Below are 25089 nucleotides of genomic sequence, written 5' to 3'. Positions count from 1 at the left end.
CATGAAAAGATAAGCAACACAAACATTTCCCTGCAGAGGCACACACTTAACCCTGGCTTCGACAAAGTATGTTTCTAAAGTCTGTAAACCAAGAAATTCGGAATTGTCCTTGTTACGTTCCACATTATAATCTCTTTCCAGCCAGCTGTTAAGGACTTCATGTTCATTTCATTTTATTGGTGGGAAATCTTTGCCAAAACCCACACATGGAGGACTTAATATTATGTGCTATTTTGCATTTTATGCATTTGAAGGAAACTGTGTTCAAGCATTCAGACTCTTTATTAACCCCATGAACCCTAGATTCATTGTTGATTTTGAACATTTACATTAACATTGAGCATAACAGAACATAACACATGCAAAAACCTTGAGGGTCCTGGGTTTGCTCTTCGGTCACTGTCTGTAAGGAGTTTCCTCTGTGTCTGAATGGGTTTCCTCCAGGGGCTCTGGCTTCTTACCAAATTACAAAAACACATGTAATTGTTGGTGAATTAGCTGTGTGAAACTATACATAGGTAGGTATGTGTGGCTGGGTGTGTTCCTGCCCTGTGCCCTACATCCAATAATTCTGGGTATGATCTGGCCATCTGGCTAATCTCCATAGCTCCAAGAGCCAGAAGTCACCATGCACAGTGCTAAGCATTGACAAGAGAGACATGTAGACTCTCAGTCATGCATTGGAGCAGTGAACTTGTGTACTCTGCACTTATGGAACTCCACCTAACACCTGTGGGATGAGCTGGAGTGGTGTTTGAGGTACAGAACTTTGTGTAAAAGATTGTGGATGAATGTCAAATCCACAGTTTTGACAGAAAGGTTGTTATATCTAGTCCAAAGCCTTCCCTGAAAAGTAGGAACTGTCACTACAGTAAATCACAACAATTATGACTTTTCACTTTATAAGAAATGCTTGATGATCAATGTTCACTAACCTTTGCTGATATAGTGAAGTTGATCTTTTTGGAACTGGTTAAAAATATTCTCCCAGCCTCCAGCTATCCACAGATGGCACTATTCATCACTTTAATAAAGGGCTGATTAAGCTCTTTTGGCCCATTTATCTTCACTTCATAATAAAATATCTCTATATATATGAGCTATGAATGAGACAGAATTCATGTAAAATGAAATCAAGCTTTGCTTTTTCATTGGTTACGGCATTACCTTTATACATCCACCAGCCAGTTTATTATGTGCATATATCTTGTATCTAAAGGCATTGTCCATTCTATCAGTTCAACAGGTGCACTAAGTAGTTCTAAAATTACAGACTATAGTTCATCTGCTTCCCGGCATATGTTATTATCCTCCTTTTGCCTTGTCTTTCCATGGTAAGGACTCGCACAGGACCACAACAGAGCAGGTTGGATTTGGGTGGTAGATTGTTCTCAGCTATGCAGTGACAATGATTTATTGGTGGAGTGTGTGTGGATCAGACACAGCAGTGCTGCTGGAGTTTTAAAGCACTGTGCACTCCTAGACGCACCTATCTTGTTGGTCCACCTTGTAGACATAAAGTTAGAAACAGTAGACAGTGTCACTGCAGTGCTGCGAATGATCCACCAACCGAAACATAACTGCCCTGTACAACATGTATCTACAACCCTAACTCGACTGTAACTATGGCATACATTTATGCTTTTTAATAGATACTTTCTTAATATCTACAGTTAACCCATGCAGGTCATGGTTTTAAATTGTATTTTTTAAGAGACAATGCAGCTTAATGTAGACAAAAGCAATTGTGTCAATGTTATCTAGTTACCCATTCCTTCGTTCATTAATCTTAACTGCTTCATCATGATCAGGATTGTGGTGTATATGGAGCCTACCTTTAATTATTTGGCATAAAGCGGAAACAGGCTGTGGGCAAGGTAGCTGTCTATCACACTGCATCACACACACACACACCTACTTACGCATTCATAGCCAATAATCCTACAAAATTTTTGAACAATGGGAGAAAACCTGACCACCTGCAGGAAACTCAAACACAAGGAAACAATTGTCAATTTTAACCCAGTTCCCCAATGACCTCATCAACAAATGTAGTACGTTAAACTTGATGTTATCTGAAATCTTTGTTTTATTATAACAAAATGATTTGGAATGTCAAGCATGGCCTAACGATAAGTTTGTTTTTTAGTCGGAACAGATGCCTTGCCTCTGTTCCGTTTGCTTCTGTAACTCTTTAGGTCAATGGCCTAAAGAGGTCAATGGCCTCCATTTCTGGACTGCAGCACTGACAGCTATTTTAGAGAAGTGAAAGTGTGTGTGAACAGCCTTGCTCTCATCAATTGCTCTCAAATCCACAGTGAAATGGGCATATATTTATTTTTCAAGGGATATTAGAGGGGTTCTAACCCCTCCCATCCTCTAATATCAACTCTCCTTCCCAGTTCGAAGGGTCGCTTCTCTAACTGCTTTTGATCAACCATTAAAGGCTTTTTAAATTCAGTTTGGAAACCTTGTGGTGAGATTAGATTTTTTTTTTCTAAAGAACTAGGCCTTGTCTGTTTCTACTGGCTTTTCATTCCATATATATATATATATATATATATATATATACAAATAAATAAAAAAATTAGAGCTGCAAGTATCCTTTCATTTCCAGCAGCATAACAGACATTTGGGCATATCTCAGCTTTTTTCAGAGTCATGAATAATGGACAAAAACACATGCACAGAGCTGAAGAAGGCTATGAATTTGGCGCCATCATGAGGAGAGATCATAGAGAAGCTACTCTCTAGACAGAGAGAAAAAGAGAGTGCTGGTGATTGGGACATTTCACACATTCCATTTCGTTATGTTTATCCTTGAGCATATACTTTTCTTAGAAGTAACATAGTACCACAACTCTGAGTGTCATTCAAAAGCTGAAAAATCTTCGTAGATATATATACTCAGCTTATAAGTAGAAATTAGAGGTCATGATGCCTTTTTTTGTTCTCCATTGAAATGAGAATCGTGCTCATCGTGCTCGGCGTAGAACTGACGAACTCCAAGGCCAGTATGTGTATTTAATTAATTCAGTGTGTTAGATGAACATCCTGTTCAAAGAAAACATAAATCTCCAAAATATCTATTTGAATGGAGAAAAAAAAACTGTAATTTTCAGTGGTAGTCAATGTAAGTAATTTCAGGTCGTTTCTGTTGGTCCATTCCTCATTAAATTTTCACACTATTTATTTATTTATTTATTTATTTATTCACATTAACCTCATTTAATCTTTAAAAACTAAAGGAAATAAGAGCTACATATTATGTGGTATATTATCTCAGCTGTGTGTTCATGTAGGTAAGACGTGTTTAAGTAGCTTTAGCATAATAGCATGCTTTTAGATGCTTATCATAAATGTATAATGTTAAAAATGAAAACATGTTTGAGGCACAGTACTTTATCAAAGAAGTAAATTTGGATTGGTGTCAGCACATAGTGAAGTTTTAACATTGGTTTTATATCAGAATGGAATGGAATGTTGCCATTTCTAAATGCTAGCTAACACTTATCGCTATGTGTTTTCAGATTGACAAACTTAACAAAACATACCATTTAAAATGTGTTCCTGTTATTCGGTAGTGTTGATGTAGTGCACTTGCTGCAGACATCCAATCCTAGTGGGCCACAGTACAGCAGACTAGAGCGTTCTGCCTAATTAAACTCATCTAATTCAGCTCATCTGCTTATTAGCTAGGCCTTTATGATTTGAATTCAGCCTGCTAGAATGGAAGCCATTTTGAGTCACTTGAAGTATTGTTTAGTTACAGTTGAGGCCTTACTTTCTTGTGATTTCAGTTACTTTCGCAGGACTGTTTATGTAACTGTGTATTTATGTAGAAATATTAATCATTTGCCCACATATTAGTAATGTATTAAAGATCCTTTATTTCAGAATAGATTAAGATATTTGGTGGGAAAAATTATGACAAAAGTTATTTACTTTTTACAAGTACTAATTCCCCCAAAAATGATATATCATTAAATAACAACAAAGAACAAATCTGATCAAAATATTTGACTTTTATGTATAGAAAACATACATAATTAGACCATTCAAATGCATATTTGCAATTTTTTGTATGGAAAGAGGGAAAATGTAACCATATACCTCACATCTCCTAAACTCGTGTATCATCTAGAATCCAGAGTTTACCAGTGGTGAATACAGTTTTGTCTGCAATTCAGGTGCAATTTAAAAGTCAGAAAATTGGTATTTCCCAGTTTCCAACATCAGTTGAATGCAGCATTAGAACACAAGGCTCAAGATTGCTCAAATTCTTGGGTCCAATAACTGAAGATATAAATAACAGATGAACAAATATACCTCACATATTCACAGATGACTAAATAAAAAAAATACAAAAATAAATATATTAAAAACTTTGTCCTTATTCAACTGCCTTTCCTATTTGGCACCCAAACTCAGATGTATATTTCAGAATCTGAGAGCTCTGGGCTTTGATTGTGACTTCATAAGCCTTATGAGGTTGACATGCCAATTTTAGAGTGCACCTGTAAATTCCCCTGGAGTTGTAGCTAATGAGGCTGTGAGGAATTTGATTTGCACTTTGCCTACTCCTGAAAATCTGCTGATTCTTGCATGGGTTTGTTGTTTTCTACATACAGTTCAACAAAGTGTGCCTGACATTTTGGGAGATAGAGAAAAGTCTCCATCCAATCCAACATTCTACATCTTGTGTTGGAGGGCTTGCTTCTAGGAAGGAGGAGCACTGTGGTGTCACTGGGTGAGGAGAGTCAAATCTTCTTCGTTTTCTTCAATAAGACTCAAGTCAAGGTCTCTCTTTCATGTGCTGTGTTTGGCAGGGCTCGGATGCTTTTGGCTGGACATCAGGTAGGTGGCTAATGCAGTTGAGTCAGAGTTCATCTCACTGCATGATGCTGGAGATGGGGCTTTAACAAGGAGGATAGCTGTGCTCCAATCAAGCATGAGCAAATAGGCCTCTGCAGGGCCTGCTGATTATACTTTCTCTCTTCTGTCTCTTCCATGGGACTCTGGGACAGCAGCCATATGCCCAAAAATATCCTTTTCACTATTAGGTTGTGTATCACCCCATTATATTCCCACCTACCTGCCTAGATATGTTGTGTCCACAAATTTGTAGACACATAAATGTCTACAAATGATTTCTATACATTTCTTTATTATAAATTATAAAAACAGTGATTGGCTAAACGCCCGAGCTATAGGTGCAAATTAGGGTTAGAGATCAAAGGGGTGCTTGGAGCAGAGCAGTTCCTATTAGTGGATAAAGCGACCCTGAATGATCAGGAACCACTTTCTGTTAACCTATAAATATTAACCAGCTATGTATCATATGTAGAATTTTTGGTTTTCACACTGTGTCCTCTTTTCTTTTCCCGTTGTGTGAAGTTTGCTTTTCAGGAAGAATATTTGTAAAACATGTGTAAAATTAGTTTTTTACACACAACATCTTTACTGTTCACTTTTCTATCCCTGAGTATCCTTTTTCCTTGTATGTAAATTTTTACCCCTCGTGTCTCAGGAGTTACTTGGCTTGTGGTGCACAGAATTTGTGTTTTTTTGTCTGGTTTGTGCTGGTACAGCTGTTTGTACACTTTTCATTTTCACTGTGCTGCTTCCCTCATTGGTTTGTTATAGTACCTTTAATGTAGGGCCATAATAGTTGCATATTTTAGTGATTTCATGAATCATTCTTTATCTGTAACCCTTATCCAATTCAGGGTTGCGGTGGGTCCAGAGCCTACCTGGAATCATTGGGCGCAAGGTAGGAATACACCCTGGAGGGGGCGCCAGTCCTTCACAGGGCTTTCATGAATCCAATTCACCTGAAATCTTTTTTTTTCTATGTAAAACAATTGTTAAGAAAACTGATATTTATCTTTCGGTTGAAGAGTAATGTAACGTAATGTAACTTAAAGGTACATAAAAGGTACATTTGTGCTGGCTGTACTGTTGTTGAACAGCAATATACTTGTACACAAATCCAAATGTATATATATATTTGCCTGAGTAAATGTAACATCTTGTATCTTCGCAGCATAGATAATAGCTTTCAGTTAACCCCAAAAATAAAAGTCTAAGGGAGTCAGATCAGGACCTTGGGGGGCCATTCAACTGGCCCACGACGACCAATCCACTTTCCAGGAAACTGTTCATCTAGGAGTGTTCGGACCTGACACCCATAATGTGGTGGTGCACCATCTTGCTGGAAAAACTCAGGGAACGTGCCAGCTTCAGTGCATAAAGAGGAAAACAGATCATCATGTAGCAATTTCGCATATCCAGTGGCCTTGAGGTTGCCAATGATGAAGAATGGCCCCACTATCTTTGTACCCCATATACCCCACCATACCATCAGGATGTGCAGCACCTGAAACTACGGATACTGGAAGCCTGTGCTAGCATTTCTCCTGCGGTGTTGCTATCAGTGTGTGAAGAGTGGGAGAAGAGGGTTGCATTGACAATCCAACACAATGGGCAGCACTTTGAACACATTTTATAAGTGGACAGAAACTTGTAAATAACTCATGAAAGAATAGAGTTACGTTATAACCATTGTTTTTCTTGTGAAATTCCCAATAAGTTTGATGTGTCACATGACCCTCTTCCCATTGAAAAAACAAAAGTGGGATCCAAAATGGCCGACTTCAAAAATGGTCACCATCCATCTTGAAGTTTCCCCCCTCCCGTATACTAATGTGCCACAAACAGGAAATTAATATCACCAATTATTCCCATTTTATTAAAATGTATCCATATAAATGGATTGTTCCTACATTATATATTGTGTTGTGTGAGTAATGTGCCTTATTGCCAATTAGTGCTGGGCGATATGAGCGCAAATCAATATCACAATTAATTGTACATTTTATTATTATTATTATGATTAATGAACGATTATTTTGTGTTGCAGTTTTATTTTTTTTGACCCTTATAATCAAGTGACTCCTGTATGCTCTAGTGTTAAAGATGGGATATTTTTTCTAATGTTGCTGGGAGCTTGTTCCTCTCTTGTTTTTTGAGCACTGTTCATATTTTGTGTGTGATTGTGCTTTGGCCGCTGAGACAGTTTTTTTTTTTTTTTTTTCTCAGTGTTTATTAAAATCATATCCAAACCACAGACGCTGTGTTTTTCTTTAGTACGAGCTGCTTGAGTTGCTCGGTCGGCCTCTGAGTTTAGGTTCTCCTCCGCGTTGCTTCCATGTGGCAGAATCATTTGAATACAGCACAGTATTAGTGCTGGTTTTAAAGGGAGAGTGCACACATTGGGAACATAAAGACAAGGTTATGTCGATTAGAAGTTCTGAATATAGATTCTGATTAGTTTATCGGCTAATTGCCCTGCCCTATTGCCAATGTAGGTAATACTGATCAGGGCACCAAACAGAAACACAACATAGGACTCTTTCAACTTCATATTTGAATGTGATTGCAAATTGCAGTCTCCTCCTGAGGAGATCAAGGTGAGTGGAATAGGGAAGAAAAACAAATGAGATGCTCAAGCGACTCTAGGCGCTGACAATTTTATATTTATAAATGGATGATAAATGATTCATTGTATATCTGCATGAAGTGCCTTCATTGGTTGCAAAAGCACATCTCCTACTGTGCATTAAGCTGTTATTGAAAGCAGCTCAGAGTAATTTCCTGTTTTATACTTAGATAAAATCCTCTCACTAACTCATTTAATTTTATAATATTATAGCTTGACTAAACTCATTTTATAAGAAAACCCCCCTGAACACCAGCCATGAAGCATGATGTCAAATACAGTTGGGGCCTCTCAGGAGAAGAAAATATGGCAACAGAAGTCCCTTTGCACAGTTTCACTGATTTGATGGAATTCTAAATCAGGTTAAGTACTTCAAACCAGGCCACTCATCTTCTGTACATCCAGATCTGAGCTGAGCTGAAAAATGAGGAGGATGAAGAGCTTGGAAGAGGCTTTTTTCCCCACCAGTTATTTCTCAGATTCAGGTATTTGAAAGCCCTTATCACAGACATTATTGGTAGAGAGATCCAAACGATAACAGTTTTGAATTGGCAGTGAGTTCTTATAGAATTGCAGTGGGGTGAAACTAAGGCTATAAAACCATAAAATAATGTATTATGATAAATTATAATTAATCTAACTGGTTTTACTGGTTCAAAAAGACTCTAAAAATGTATATATACCCCTTAAAAATAATTAACATTTTGCCTTCTCAAAGGTTTGTGTTAATTAGCTAATAATAAATAATAATATTAAAAAAACAACGCTTAATAACCGGTCATATCTGGCCACAAAGCATGAACACACCCTGGACAGGGCTAGTTACAATGATATAACACTATTTTCAAAATGTGAATACATCGGAATTGTCAGACAAATAACAAGAGCGCCACCAACAGATGCTGCCACGTAAAAGCTGGAACTATTATATAATCAGTTCCATCCCAGTAATGGGTGGCTGAGAGAGCACGATTGACTTCACTCTCTGGGCAGGTGGGATGGTCCCACTCTCCTCTTCTCATCTCTCATGGCATAAAGCCAGAGAACACGGACATCTGCCAGCTGATGCTGGGCAGTCAGCACACTCCTCTGGGGTGTGAAACTGTGTGGTGATGTTGCATTAGCAGCAGTGTGAAAAGAAGACTGGTTAACGTTTATGTCTCAGAGGAAGCCAGTGCTTGTCCTCACAATCTCAGTGTTGGTTGCAACATGTGTGATGGAAGCAAAGCGAACAGATTGTAATTGGAGACATCTAATGGGTTGGGTGTAAATTTGGTTTATAAATAAAAGTTTGTACAAATAAATAAATACAAATATTTTCTAGTGAGCCATTCTCCATAGGGAACATAGTTTATGGCTATATCTGAGGCAGGTGTAGCTGTGTGGTTTTATGTGAAATATAATTGCCATGGCTTTTCCCTGTTTCTTATGCTGCTTGTGTATTTGGTCCTATAATGATTTCTCAATCATAATAACCAGACATTTTACTTAATCACGCAAATTAACATCCTTCAGAGCCAAGAACTTGGTCTGAAAATAAACCTCTTAACTCCTAATCATATAGCACAATTCAAAAATGTTAGGTTTACAAAGACTCAAAAGACTATGATGTAGATAAATGCAAATGAACAAATTGAATTGAGCTTAAATGGTGAATGGAGAATAAGGTCTGCATTACAGTGCCCAAGGCTTTTATGGAAATTTATTACAATAAAATAGTCAAACATAGATAACAATGAAGTACTGAATTTCATCGCAGTGCGGTCCAAAAGTAATTGAACAGTGACACCATTTTGTTGTATTAGATCTGTACTCCAGCTCATTGGATTTAAAAAGAAACAATGAGGTTATAATGTTGAGTTTTATTTAAGGGCAATTACCATTAGAGTGTAGAACTGTAAGGTTCACAGTCCATTGGAACCTCTGAAAGGTGAAGTAAAATACATTAATTATCTGGTTATATTTATAGCGGCACCTGTTATGGTTGGGATATATCAGGCAGCGAGTGAACAGTCAGTTCTTGAATTTAGCACTAATTGTTGTAAACGTTAACAGTTGGTTGTGATAGACATTCGAACACATTTGCCCTGTGTAGTCCAGTGCATAAGACCCAACCTTACACCACAGTCTTCACTTGTATAAAGCTTGATAATAATGTAAAAGTAGACATGATTAATATCTACAGACTTACCATAATAAACAATAATCAAATCCTGATTCACATTCATTCATTGGTTTTAAGTCCTGATGATTTGGTACTGATATGTGTATCATGTCAGTGAGTTAATACATAGATTCCTGAGTCTTGACAGCATGTAACACTCATATTCCAGAGGTTTTCTGCTGTGGAGTTTAGCTAGAAACCAAAGTAATGCCAACCTGCTGTTTATTTCTGGACTGTAAAATTTACGGGAAAAAAAAACAGCAGCTGTGGTTGGCAAAATTTCACCATAAAATGTACAGTCAAAATGTATAACATTACAGTATTATTTTGGGCAATCGTAAATTTTACATTTAAGAACTGTTTTTTTACAGTAATTTACAGAAATACACCATAAATAAACAGTATTTACATACAAAAAAATTTTGTTTGGCAAATGAGAGAATGGAGACTGAGATATATCCAAACTGCATATATAGCCTTACTTGGATATAGACATACTGCATCCTATATTCAGACCTTAAAGGAGGTATTGCCAAAAGAAGCAAAGAAATGTCTGGGTGCCACACTCCAGCACTCGGAACACAGGATGATGGTGAACTTTCCTGACCAACACACATCTAATCATAACATACATAGAAACACAAACACACACACAAAAAATATAATCAACCGAATGCAACCCGAAATCAAAAAGTCTCAAAGACAGAGAAAAACAAAGAAACTCTTAAAATCACAAAAATATGGAGCAGCATGTTGGGAGCTCCCTAATGAGTCTCAGCTCTTCTCAGTCCATGGACACATGTACCACCCATAACGGTTTGTGCATTTAACAATAAAGAGATGTAAAAATGGGTATTTTAGCTGATAAAAGTAAAATTTAATCTAACGTTTAGAGTTTACAATCATTTTCCCATTTTGTTGTTTCATTTACATGTCTCCAAGCATATGTTGTATATATTTGTAATTAGCTGGTGATTAGTTGCTGTTTGTATAGCCTGCAATCGAGACAATCTATTCTGCTGTATATATTTTTAAACTGAGTGTTGATTAGAATAATTATACACTGGGAATAATCAGATCAAATCAAGCCAAAAAGAGGAACGCTGTAAAAGATAATATAAGAGGGATCATTTTTCCAATATTGAGTCATTGAAATTGTCCTAATATCTGATTAAGTTAATGTTAGACCTATTTAATGAGTGTGTTTTGTTATTATTATTATTATTATTATTATTATTTGTATTCTAGTTTGATCCATATATTTTCTGCTGATTTGTTTATTTATTTGTTTTAATTGAAATTGAATTGATTGACACAATTACTATATCTCTTAGGACATAACCATAAAATCTGTGTTTCCCCGCTGATGTGATCACATGTTTGCGTTCTGGTTTCAGGGCCAGTCAGATACATTCATTCATTCATTATCTCCAGAGCCTACCTGGAATCATTGGGCGCAAGGTGGGAATACACCCTGGAGGGGGCGCCAGTCCTTCACAGGGCAGCACACACACTCACACATTCACTGACACTTTTCGAGTCGCCAATCCACATACCAACGTATGTTTTTGGACTGTGGGAGGAAACCGGAGCACCCGAGGGAACCCACGCAGACACAGGGAGAACACACCAACTCCTCACAGACAGTCATCTGGAGGAAACCCACACAGACACAGGGAGAACACACTAAACTCCTCACAGTCACCCAGAGCGGGACTCGAACCCACAACCTCCAGGTCCCTGGAGCTGTGTGAATGCGACACTACCTGCTGCGCCACCGTGCCGCCCCCAGTCAGATACAGCTGTCCATATATTATATATATATATATATTAATAAATTAATATCTCAAGCATGTTTTGGTGAATTACTAATAACGAATTGAAGTATTTGCCTGCAGAACAAGGGACTGGTTTAAATGGACACTATGCTGTATTTATATTCTAAAATTAAAAACTGTCATGTTTCATGTCTGCAAGCTGCAACACAATAGAATTTCTTTAATTAGCAGCTGTACTTGACTTTATATAAACCTATTAAAAAAGTATTTCCTATAAAACTAAAGTGAGCTTAAAGGGGTTTTCTTCGTCAGTAATTAGGAAATGTAGTAGTTATATTAATTTATATTATTTATATATGCATTGGTTTAATGTGTCACAGTGTTATTTTGTTTTATTTTGTTTGGCATTTGAATCTTGGTCATCTTTTCACAGCTTTAATGTAAATGCAGCTCCACTTCCACTCTGGTTTTGGGTCATTCATCATAGACATTTTCAATATGCCTTGTTTTGTTGAGATTCGCAGATATAATACAGCTCAGTAGCAACTCTAAAAAACTGAGTGGAATATTAGGACATTTTGACAAAAACGTTTACTCAAGCCGAATGAAATAAATCTTGATGAATAGTTGCTATTTCATTTTCATATTCTTTTTCCAACTTCATCCCTCAGAATAAATCAGGATGTATTTATTTTATTTTAAAAAAATAACTTATATAATGTGTTACTGATGTTGGCATGTAAGGGAACTATGTGCTGTGACAGAACAGCAGATTTTAGAGGTCAGTTGCCCCTTGTCCTGAGCCTATAGCCTGGTTTAGTTTTTATAATAAATACAAATTTGCAAAAACCTTACAGGGTGAATGAAAGAATGAATATAAACAGATTATTGCTCAAATATACTTTAGAAATTCCTGCAAGGTTATAGCCCAGCAGAGAAAGCAAGGCTGTTTTACAGTATTTATTTAATCACATAAGACCAAACGCATGTGACCACCACTGGAATGATAACACAAATGCCAGAACAATATTTGATTAAGGGTTTATATCGTTTCTTAATTATCCTGGTTTCCTGTTCTGTTTTTGCAGACACAAGTACACTGTCCTTAAGCAGTTGTTGTTATAACACCAACTCTCAAACTCTCACTAAAGTGCGTAACTGAGTGTTTCATTGCACACACACAACTTATGTAATCTGCATAAAATAAAGCAAAGCAAGTAGAAAGAGGCTTTCTGTGCAGTTACACATGAGCATAAAGTCATCATGCCAAGTGCCAAAAGTCAGCTAGAGCAGTATAAACCATTCCACCAATGGACTGTGGAGCACTGACCTCCCAACACTTTAAGATAAGCTGAAGTGGTGTTTGTGATCCAGATATAATCATCCAACATCAGTACAGAATTACGAATGCTCATGTGCATTCAAATCCCCACAGAAATTTTCCAACATCTTCAAGATTTGAGGCTGTAAATGCTTGATAATTGAAACAGGCTATATCAAATACATACATTAATTTGAGAAGACAGTTTGACCTTAGTTGGGTTGGGTAATAATTACTGATATGTAATTATCTATATATGACATAATTAATGTATTAAACAACTGGAATGAAAGTATCGTTTGGTAAAAACATAATTCATACTTAACATAATATAAACATGTCTTTGGACGTCATGTAACATATTCCAAATTAAGCCCAGTGAACAGAACTAAATGAATTTTTTATACATACACACTAAGTTTTACGACTTTTTGCTGTAAAACACAACCGTACAAAATGATTGGTCCTGAGAGTGCCCTTAGATGTGCATGTTTGAAAAATAAATGACTAAAGAAGGTGAAAGTCTCTGCGTCAAACAAAGTGTTATCACAATTAAGTCACTTAAAACAAATTGTACTTGCTGTCCTTGACAGGAACGAAATCTAAGGTCAAAGTAGCACCATTTTAGCTGGTCTCCCACTAATACAGAAAATCCAGCCTCTCCTGGAATTATTTTCATTAATAGTGGGGCTCGTACCTATTTTAAGGGTGACATCACCTCATAGAAATCAGACACCCTGCTGAGAGGGTGTCACTGCACAGGGTCTTATAAGCCCTCCTCGTTAGCAGTGGAGGGGAAAGATGAGGGAGACCCCAACATCAGGAAAACCTGGGTGAGTAGAGCGAGTCACTTTACTTTACTCCAGAATAACAATGAGAATATCCAAATAACTGACATTATTTTTTAGCACGTTCTTTTCAGAAAGCTGTTGTTAAAGACAGTTAGGTATCACAAGCTCATTTCCTTTGGTTAATTGAATTTTATTATATTTCTTAGTTTTGTCATATTTTATAAGCGTTTATGTGTATAATGAAAATAGGAATATTTCCTCAGTTCTATTGTAAGTTTAATTGTAGTGCAACATATTTGACAGTAATATTTTGCCTCACACACTTCCATGTGTGAATTTAAAAATAGCATTAATTCAAAGTTTTTGCTCAAATCTATTAATATTAGTATTAAAAATTAATAAATGCTTCAGGGTTTATGCAGCACATTCACTACCATTTTTGTGCAACCATGGTTTACCCTGGGTGATCTAAATCTAAAAGTATTGCTGTCTGAAAACAACAACTTATCTCCAAAGCTTTAACTTTAAAGTAGCAATAAATAAATATTACAAACTTGTGTTAATGTAATGGGAGTTTTGGAGCTTTTCCATTGGATGGATAATAATGAAATTGTCAGTTGGTTAGGTCAAAAATATACAGTTAATTTCATTTTTTTAAAGCTCAATGAAATTCCACATAAATGAACACTAGGTAGGATTTGGTGTTGTTGCTTTGGCCCCTGTTCTACAGTTGCAGAGTACAGTTCACTTTTACAGCACTGTTCTACCCTCCTCCAAAGGTCACTGCACTTTCAACGGTCCTGAGCCCAATGTAGCAACGAGAGAGGCTCTGTTCTCCCTATTACAGGTCACTGTATCACAATTTTAAGGTAAAAATACTACCTAGTGTTCCTTTAAATTTTATCCTCCCCTCTCTGCTCTTATATATATTATAATATATATGAGCATAATATAGTTATAATTGTTTGTTTTTTGTCAAATGTAGAAAGAGTGACTGTTCTAATTTTATTTAAGCTTATCTCTGGATTTTAGTTTAGTTTTATTATTTTCATTTATTAATATTTAATTTTATTTATTTACAATACATTTAAAATATAAATGTCCGGGGACGTTGGTGGGCGTGGCTACTTTGGCTGCCGTTGGCCGCAGTCGGAGGGCTCGATAATGAAGATGACGGGGATGATAATGATGGTGGCGGTGATGAAGCGGGTGGCCTCTCTAATAAATCCCGAGGCGCTCGCGACTCGGCACAATGAGCTGTTCCTGCTTCTCACGCGCACCTGCTGCTCCCTGTCCGCGCGCAGCTCCCTTGTAAGTCCAACGTTTTACTGAGGAATGATATTTAACGTTTTCCAACGGGGTTAAAGTTTGGTGGAAGTTTGTCGTTCGTTTTAAAATACAACGTTTAAACGTGAAATATCAGCAAAACGAACCATATGTTTCTCAGTATAAAGTAGTTGTATGTGTTAAAAACGACGGAGTTGACAGACGTGTCTTAATATCTTTTTTGTTCGATTTACGTTGTGTATAGTTTTTTACTTTGATTCCAGACGGTCGCTAAAAGTTATTTTAATATAACGCTGCATTTGTTGTCTGTTCTTGAACCTGTAGGAAACTAACTGTTGACTTTAATGACAACTTGTAGGTCAACTTTATCATGGAATTATTAAAAATCAGTCTGTACTCGTCTGCTTATTTGATATACGTTTTACAAGCTGCTCTAGTTATAAAATGACTAGAATGAAACTAACTGTTCCTCTTAGAGAAGCCTTCATCATTCACACCACACAGGTGACCTAATGAATGAACTTTGCTATATTTCCCTCTGAAAGCACATTGTGTGCTTTCTCTTGGATTTCAAAGTCCCTGTGGTTGTTTAAATGTGAAGGAGACATGGGTTATCATGTACAAGACTGAATCAATCTAGCAAGACTGTTGTATTACCGTTACGTTTCATATGCCTTATCACTTTGACAAATATTTGTGATCCCGTCTGTGAATACTGAGCAAGCTCCAAGGATATGGAGTGCGGTTATGTAAAAAGTAAAAACAAACTAGAGCGGATTTTGTAGGAACATGAATCGATGTGGTCCGCCAAAGGTAAGTAACAGAGGCTGACAAGAATAAACACTTGAGATATTTCACAAGACCGTGGGTGTAATTTAGTTAAATAATTTAAAGGATAAAACAGACAGTATTTACCATAATATATGTGCAAAATATTTTAGAAATATGTCAAAGAAGGTGCTCAGTGCTACTAAAAAACACTCCCAAATTCCAAGAGTTTCAGGGTGTGTTAACACAAAAGGGTAAGAGGTACCAGGATGCTGGATTACAGCACAACACAACTCACTCACCTTTACACAAGACAACCGGAGGAACATAACAACAACAGCAAATAACACAACACAGTCTCTTGTTTATGGTGGAAGATGGCAGCCATGGAATTGTTCTGCACAGCCTTGACACCTTTTTTTTTTAATTCATCATTCTTAATTCAGTATTGAACATTCAAACTGACACACATTTTGATAAACCTATATGTGCATATGATTCTTTAGCATGTGAGGCATTATACTGCAAATAGCTATTAATAAATTGTCTTGTCACGTCAATGAGGAGACATTCCAGGTGCTAATTTAATTGTAAATTTATTCAGGTCTATCCATCATTCTGGACACATGACAAGAGATCGTTTAATGTTATTTGATATTAGAATAATTATATTCAGTAATCAACCATAATATCCCACCACAGCACAGGTCTTTTTTGGGTGGTGGATCATTCTCTAGCGCGATGATGGTGTATTTGTGTGTGTTCCTCTGGTACATATGGATCAGACACAGCAATGCTCCTGGAGTTTTAAACACTGCCGCCATATTGGCTACTCTATTGTTGATTCATCTTGATGGTTCTGAGCTTTATTCAGCTATATGAGTGCTGTAAAAATTTCCTGATGTCCTGTCTTTATTTTCTTACGAAGGTGCCCACCATCGTGCAGCAGTGAGACCATCATGGCGGCTTTTAAAGGAGTTTGGACGAAGCCGTTCTGGCGTGCTGTCTCCGGTGAATTTTTAGCTACGCTGATCTTCGTTTTTCTGAGTCTGGGCTCTACTATCAACTGGGCATCAGAAACAGAGAGCCCACCACCCGCTGATCTGGTGCTCATCTCCCTGTGTTTTGGCTTGAGCATCGCTACCATGGTCCAGTGTGTCGGTCACATCAGCGGAGGTCACATCAACCCCGCGGTCACAGCGGCCATGGTGGTCACTCAGAAGATTAGTCTTGCCAAGGCCCTGTTCTACATTGCTGCTCAGTGTCTAGGAGCTATTGCTGGGGCAGGGCTTCTTTTCCTGGTTACTCCAAGTGCTGTGAGAGGCGGTCTGGGCATCACATCGGTAAGTTCTTTATTAACATACAAACCTCATTTCCATTGGTCCAAAAGGTTCTGGGTAGAGGGTTTAAGTGTTCCAATAGTCTTTAACCATGCTGAGAGCTGATGTAACCTTCTGGTAGGTCCATGATGTAGGGATTTCTCATTTTCAGTACTCTGTTGATGTCAAAGCAGTTTTCTCAGGCACCTACTCGATTTCTCATTGATTTCTTTGTTTGTTCTTTCTTGCTGTTTTATCTTCACATGTCTAATGCTGTCTATCTGAGATGCAGGACAAAATTAGATTTAGCTTTCACTGACAGATCACAGAAAAAGTAACTGGGTTGTTTTATTTCGCAGTTTGTAGGTTGGTAGGAGCTCCAGAAACTCCAAATAAAGTGCTAACACACACACAAATTCCACTTGAACAACTGTTTATTTCCATCAAAGTTTGAACCTCCCATATTTGAAATAATATTTGAGGCTTCCTTGCTTTATTTTACATAGAGCACTCACCCTCAGCAAATGCCTGCATCTCAAATCACAGCTCTAAATGTTATTCACAATCATGTTCTATCGCCAAAGCAATACACAGAGCACAGCTATCTTTTGGACTTACTCTGTGTTAGTGATTTCAGTTAGATTCTATTTGTTCAGTGTTCAATGGAGAGAATAATTAAAACAATGCTTTGCTCCAATTAGGTAAATCCCAAAATCTCAGCGGGCCATGCCCTGGTCGTGGAGCTCCTGATCACGTTCGAGCTGGTCTTCACCGTCTTCGCCACTTGTGACAACAAACGCATCGACCTCAAAGGATCATCTGGACTTGCGATCGGCATTGCTGTAGTCATCGGACATCTGTTTGCGGTTAGTGAACCTAACGCCTTAGAACTGTGCTTCTCATTACACTCCTGGGTCCCCGTTCACTTTGGTGTTTTTCCTATTTAACACACCTCACTCGTCTCATCAGATAATTATCCGTCTTTGTATGGTTTGTTAGAGCAGGGAATGAAAATCTCCAAACTGAGACAGAATGGAGGGATTTTACCCAGAGCTTATTTTCACTGACCGTTTAGTAAAATTAAATTCTAAGCCTGAAATATCACACCGTAGTATAATATGTGGATTCTGGCAAGGCCTCTTTATTACCTGGATTTAATACAGGGCTGGAACTAAACACTTGAAGAGGGTATATCTACATCTACATGAGAAAGAAGTGCCCCCCACCTCATTATGAAGTACTACCATAGAAAGTGTCAATAAACCAGTGCAGGCAAATAAAGTCACCTGTTTTGCTATGAACCAGGTTAGGAAATTACTAGTCCTAAAATTATTTGTACAGATATTCTTTGAAAACAATTTCTCACAGGGAGGCTTCGCATGGCCTTTCTGTTACCTACACAGCTGGCACAGCCATAGCGACTGACTCCCAGAGAAAATCCTCGAGTGAATTTGCCCTGAGCCATGCTTAGATACAACAATATCAAACACACCTGTCTGTTCACTTTCATCCCTGTTCACCTCATTACCTTCATTTTTTTCCCCACTTTATTACTGAAATCCAAGCCATTATAAATATGCACACACATTTCTAATACACATAGCATGGTATGTAAAACCCATTTTCCCATAACAGTGCAGCTCCAGTGTGGAGACGTAAGAAAGATCACCAAGCCCAAAACCACATTTCATTATTAGGCTCTGTTGTCGGCTATAGCAGGCAGTTTAGACAATAAGCCTTAAGAGTCATGGTCTGCTGGGGATTTTACTTAGCCTCTTCATTTGAGTTTGTAAATTAGATCATTTAATTCCACAGCCTTATCTGGGATTTTATAACAACAAATTTGCAGCCTCAGCACTGACAAATAGGCATTAACTTTGTATTCCCCTTTGAAAGATGAAATGTCTCTAAAGGAAAGAATTAGCAGAGCATACCATTGAATCTAGTATCGGAATGGTCGAAAATGGCCTAATAATTGGGTATTCTGGTTGTATTGAATGAAAGGCATAAGGGAAAGCCTAAATGCATCAGTGCATGTTTGGTAAGGTAAAGCTTTGGTGAATTATTTTCAAAAGTTTAATATTCATAAGAGAATATTGGATATGTCTTTTCCAATCCAATGTCGTCAGGAGCTGTTAGCTCCCAGTAGGTTCTCCCATGGCGGACAGATCTGGACTGAAGATCCAAACAAACACAACTCAAAAAGCATCCCTATGAACACAACATTTAAAACTAAGTGCACCCTGCCCAGGAGAGGGTTACCAGGACTTACCCCTGGAGCCAAGCGTAGGCGTCGTGTCCGATGGTGAACGCTTGGTGGCTGGGCAGCCCACATGACCCGGCTGGTTCAGCCCGAAAAGGCTACATGGGGGAATCATGTGGGCTCATCACCACAAGATCCAGAGTGCGGTGCATTGACCATAAGGACAGAGAAGGGCGAAGGGGCCCCTGGCATTGTGGAACTTGGCAGTTGAAACTGGTTCTTGGTACGTGGAATGTAACATCATTGTGGGGGAAGGAGCCGGAGCTGGTGCGTGAGGTTGAGAGATACCAGCTAGACATAGTTGGGCTCACCTCTGCACAGTGTGGGCTCTGGAACCAAACTCCTCGATAGGGGTTGGTCTCTCTCCTACTCAGGAGCTGCACAGGGTAAGAGGCACCGGGTGGGTGTGGGGATACTCACAAGTCCCCGGCTGGCGGCTGTACAATTGGAGTTTGTCCTGGTAAACGAGAGGGTCGCCTCAATGTGGCTCTGGCTTGCAGAGAGGAAAACTTTGACTGTTGTTTGTGCATCTGCATCGAACAGCAGCTCAGAGTATTCTGCCTTCTTGGAGGTAGTGAGTGGAGTTCTAGAGAGGATTCCATGCACTGACTCTATTGTTTTGCTGAGGGACTTCAATGCTCACGTTGGCAATGACTTGGAAACTTGGAGAGGAGTTATTGGGAGGAACGGCCTGCCTGATCTGAACCCGAGTGGTGTGATGTTGTTGGACTTCTGGGCTAGTCATGGTTTGTCCATAACGAACACCATGTTCGAATATAAGGTTGTTCATAAGTGTACTTGGTACCAGAGCACCCTGGGCCAAAGGTCAATGATTGACCTTGTGGTCATGTCCTCTGATCTGAGGCCATATGTTTTGGACACTCAGTTAAAGAGAGGGGTGGGGAAAGCTGCCAGACAGTCCTGGTAGGCCCAAACTTATAGTGAGGGTGTGCTGGGAAAAGCTGGCAGAGGACTCTGTCTGGATGGATCTTACCTCTGGGAGAACTTCTCAAATGTTCTGGAGGAAACACTCCGACATCTCAGGAGGGGGAGTGGGCTCAGTGCTCAGTAAGGATGGTGAAACACTAAACTCGACTGAGCGTACTGTTGGGCATTGGAAGGAGCACTTTGAGGAACTCCTTTACCTGAGAGACATGCCTCCTGTGCAGGAGGTAGGACCAGAAGTGTCTGGGGTGTCAGATTCCATTTCCTTGGCTGAAGTCACTGAGGTGGTGAAAAAGCTTCACAGTGGCAAAGCCCCAGGAGTGGATGAGATTCGCCCAGAGTTACTGAAGGCACTCGATACTGTGGGGCTGTCTTTGGATGACGTACCTCTACAATATTGCATGGACTTTGGATTGGCAAACAGGGGTGGTGGTTCCCATTTTTAAAAAAGGTGACCGGAGAAAGTATACCAATTATCGTGGCATCACACTTCTCAGCCTCCCTGGGAAAGTCTATGCCAAGGTGCTGGAAAAGAGAATGTATCTGATAGTCGAACCCAGGATTTTGGAGGAACAATGCGGATTTCATTTTGGCCGTGGAACTATGGACCAACTCTTTAGTTTTTCACAGATGATTGAGGGGCATGAGTGTTTGCTACTCCACTCTACACATGCTTTGTGGAGTTAGAGAAGGCGCATGGCCGTGTTCCCCAAGTGATTCTGTGGCAGGTGCTCCAGGAGTATGAGGTGCCAGGGTCGCACCAGCGAGCCGTACAGTCCTAGTACTCTCTGAGTTTAAGTTGTGTTTGCATCTTTGGCAGTAAGTCAAACTTGTTCAATGTGGGCATTGGGCTCCATGATGGTTGTGCCTTATCTCCCTCCTGTTCCTAATATTCATGGATAGGATGGTGTGGCATAGCCTGGCACAGGAAGGCTTCCATCGAGGGGCTCGGGAAGTGTCACCCCTGCTGGTTGGCGGACAAATTTGTTATTCTAGCTTCTTCGCACGGTGGCCTACAGCATTCACTTGAGCAGTTTGAGTGTATATATATGTATATAAAACAATTGTTAGGGCTAATTTTTTTTTTGTTATTATTATTTTCCTGACTTCATACAAAATAAAAATCCCTGCAGTGTGATGGTTTTTCTTTTAACCCCATTAAAACTTTTGAATGTGACTGTGTATCTCAACCTCTGTACTGCTATAGATCCCTTACACTGGAGCCAGCATGAACCCAGCTCGTTCTTTTGGACCTGCAATTGTGACGTGGAGCTGGGAGAGCCACTGGGTAAGAACATCAGTCGTCTTGCATGAAAATAAGAAAGGCCAGTCTTGCTTCTGTTTGCTCTAGTTCTTCTATGTTAAGACTCAACCTACTGTTCCAGAGGTTATCTATGAGGCTAATATGCAGTCAGTGCAAGCAAGCCGCTATAAACAGTAATTCAAGAAGGTCACATTTCCATGTCCTGCTGCCAGGAACAAATACACACCTGATCCTCCACTCCTCAAGGGCATTTCTACTACTCTGTAGGGATAAAGGTTGGTATTATGTTTGCAAAGGCAGTCAATATGTCAATAATATCACTGGGTTTTATATGACAGTTGAAATGTTGACAGCTCCACAGCACTCTGTAGGGCAAACTATAGTTCATGTTATATTGTCTGTACTGGTATTGGTGTCATGGAGTGAAATTGATTTTTAGATACCAAGTACCTCATGGAACTGAGATGTAAACAAAATCATTCAGTGTGGTTTTGATGTGAAAGGTTAGTGCAATATCTGTGTGTTAGCTTTAAACACTCCAGACATCTGGTTCCTTTAATAGTCACTGTCAACACACTGTTTTCTTTTCTTTTAATTCATGTGGGAATACTCCAAAGAACTTACTTCTTAACTGCAGTACCTCTGAAAGTTTGACGGAATGCTACTTTTTTTGGGCAGTGCTGTAGACCTGCAAAATGTTAGTTGTCCCTCACTTCCCTAGGTCATGAACACTAATCTAGAATTATTTTATAAGTAACTTAGAACTGTACATAAACTATTCCACAATTATACCACATTTAGTTGTGATTGGCATAATTTCACATGTATCACTGTGATTTGAACCAACGGAAAACATTGGATTAACTATGACTTGACTGTGTGCTCACTCTATTAGTCTATGGCTCATGCACTGGTCTGATTCATTGGAGAATACCACACTTCTAAACAGAACCAGTTCAAGAGTTTGAAATGGGCTAGAAGGAGTGGAACTCCTTCAATAATAAACCAATAATAAATTGGTTCAGCGATAAAGGGACTGTGGTAGAATCGCAGTAATGCACTCAATGTTTGTGTTATAACATGAGATATTGGCATTGGTGTATGGATCTTTGGCACTTGGTAGTACACCAATGTCAATATCTTACATTATAGCACTCCTCTAGTGTATTCTTTTACATGTGTAACGTCACCTTCAGATTAAAATTAATATAGCTGAAAATATAATCTGAATAATAAGAATGAAACGGTTTTTGTGCAGCTATAATTAGGATAGGTGTCACACTATCTGATGTGTATCTTTCCAGGGACAGATGTCACTTGGCAGCATTGCTGGACTGCTACAGGATCCTGTGTCCTGACAGTTTCTGCATAGGCCTGAATTCAGTCTTAGAATAGCATGACTATGAGAAAGAACAGTATTCAGTCTCTACCAAATATTTTATCGCAGTGCCATTACCAGGGTTACATTTAGTCCACTACAGAAGGTATGAGGATGCTGTTAAAGCTCTGCCCTCCCTGGACCTCTCCCTTGTTACTGATTTCCCAAGTCCTTTATCTATGTATTCCCTTACCAAAAAAAAGAGGCTTATTCAAGTGTGATGAAGGATATATCTTTAAAGTAAAAGATACACACACCCTGAACTCCTGCCTGAAAGACTCCGGAGATTGTTTCCCAATCCTGGCATTATCTGGCATGGTCCATACAAGCAATATTCTATTTGGTTTGTAGTTTAATTAAATAGAATGGGGAGGAACTGTGCACAGTGTATATTAAGGAGTCTTTGCTTCATCATAACTTAGTAGTTATTGTATGCCCCATCAACTGGTTGCACTCTTTCACTCTGTATACTCAAAGGCTTTGCTATAAAGTTTCATGGCTGCTTTTTGGCTTGTGGTTTCCAGGTATTCACATTTCACAATTTATGGATACTGGGGATGGTCTTTTTGTAATATATATATATATATAATATATATATATATATATATATATATATATATATTTTCACCATGATACCAGGTTGGGTTTGAGAGTATTGTAGTAGGCTTAATACTATACTATGATAGATAGATAGATAGATAGATACTTTATTAACTTCCTGTTTGTGGCACATTAGTACATGGGAGGGGGGAAACTTTTCAAGAACTACGGATACTGGAAACCTGTGATATCATTTGTTAGCATTTCTCCTTTGGTGTTTCTATCCCTGTGTGAAGAGTGGGAAAAGAGGGTTGCATTAACAATCCAACACAATGGGCAGCACTTTGAACACATTTTATACGTGGTCAGAAACTTCTAAATAACTCATGAAAGAATAAAGTTAGGTTAAAACCAATCACACCATTCCCAATAAGGGTGATGTGTCACATGACCCTCTTCCCATTGAAAAAACAAAAGCTGGATCCAAAATGGCCGACTTCAAAATGGCTGCCATGGTCACCACCCATCTTGAAAATTTCCCCCCTCCCATATACTAATGTGCCACAAACAGGAAGTTAATATCACCAACCATTCCCATTTTATCAAGGTGTATCCATATAAACGGCCCACCCTGTATTTTACTACTAAATAAAACTTAGATGTAAACTAATTGTTTGCTTAAAGTTTACTACCTTAAAAATTGGGCAAATTCAGTCTCAAGAATTATAGAAATAGTACATTTACACGTATATGACTATTACATTTACGATTTCTACATATACTTGGGAAATATATAAACTTTATTTAATAATATGCACTTTAATTATACTTAGTTATTTAGTTAGTTTTGTTCGCTTAATGTTCATAAAAATCTACAGTCCTCTTTAGCCCAGTGGCCAAAACTGTTGCTTGTTTCCAACTCATTACAGGTGGCTTGTCAAGCTACTGTTGTTTATTCAGTGAATGAGCTAGCCAACTAATTCAAGTCTTCCTTTCCTTTCAGGTGTACTGGGTGGGGCCCATTCTAGGTGGGGTTCTGGCAGCTGCATTGTATGAGTACCTGTACTGCCCAGACCCTGGGCTTAAGAGAAGGTGCAGGGAGATGTTCATCAAAGACATTTCCGGAAAGTACAAAGAGGTGGAGTGCTCCAATAACCACCACACTGGAGAACCAGATGAAATTGTGATCAAGCCTGGTTCTTCTGACGCTGATGCTGAGAAAGGTGAAAAAAGGGATACTTTCCATGATTCATCCAGGGATGGGCTGTCCTCAGTATGACTATCAGGGGAACTGGAGATGGAGACTGATGTATAGAGCCGTCTTAAGGGGGCTTCAGGATCAGTAGCCCAGCCTGTACTCAATGAAGGAATACTGGCTTTCAGATCAAACGTATAATCTGGCTAACAATGGACAGAGTTATTCTGGAACTAGTTAGCATGCTAGCACACTAAATTTGGTTTACTAGCAGTTCATTCATAACAGAGCAGCATTGGCAATTTTCTGTTAATATTTCTTGCAAAACCCAAGCCTCTTGCCTTGTCTCAGGGAAAACAGTTCCTTTCAGGGCCCCCACAATTAAGCTGAGGGATGTGTGCTCCATTTTAATCTCACGACGGCCATTTCTCAGTGGAGTTATTGGACTTTCTTTTACAAGACAAATGTACATCCAAAGCCATCCCTACATTGCCCATTGATGGGAAAGACTTCATGAAACGAGGATCAACGAACAACCCAGGCAGCCATTAACCTGAAATAAATGGATTAGTGTC

General features: G+C 38.7%; 1 protein-coding gene across 1 annotated transcript; it reads left to right on the top strand.

Moving 5' to 3' along the window:
- Positions 1–16530: 16530 nt before the first annotated feature.
- LOC136707037 (aquaporin-4-like) lies at positions 16531–24598 on the top strand. Its single transcript, XM_066680896.1, has 4 exons — positions 16531–16953; positions 17631–17795; positions 21345–21425; positions 24323–24598. Exons 1-4 carry the CDS (start codon positions 16570–16572, stop codon positions 24596–24598), a joined length of 906 nt encoding a protein of 301 aa, XP_066536993.1. The 5' UTR covers positions 16531–16569.
- The last annotated feature ends 491 nt before the right edge of the window (positions 24599–25089 follow it).

Source organism: Hoplias malabaricus, chromosome 9, assembly GCF_029633855.1.
Source record: "Hoplias malabaricus isolate fHopMal1 chromosome 9, fHopMal1.hap1, whole genome shotgun sequence".
Classification (NCBI taxonomy): domain Eukaryota; kingdom Metazoa; phylum Chordata; class Actinopteri; order Characiformes; family Erythrinidae; genus Hoplias; species Hoplias malabaricus.
The sequence above is the reverse complement of the archived record's forward strand: the minus strand, read 5'-3'. Positions and strand labels throughout refer to the sequence as shown.

Coding starts and splice junctions, on each gene's coding strand:
- LOC136707037 (XM_066680896.1), top strand. CDS start 16,570: ATGGCGGCTTTTAAAGGAGTTTGGACGAAGCCGTTCTGGCGTGCTGTC. Junction 17,796..21,344: donor TCATCGGACATCTGTTTGCG/GTTAGTGAACCT, acceptor GTACTGCTATAG/ATCCCTTACACTGGAGCCAG. Junction 21,426..24,322: donor GGAGCTGGGAGAGCCACTGG/GTAAGAACATCA, acceptor CTTTCCTTTCAG/GTGTACTGGGTGGGGCCCAT.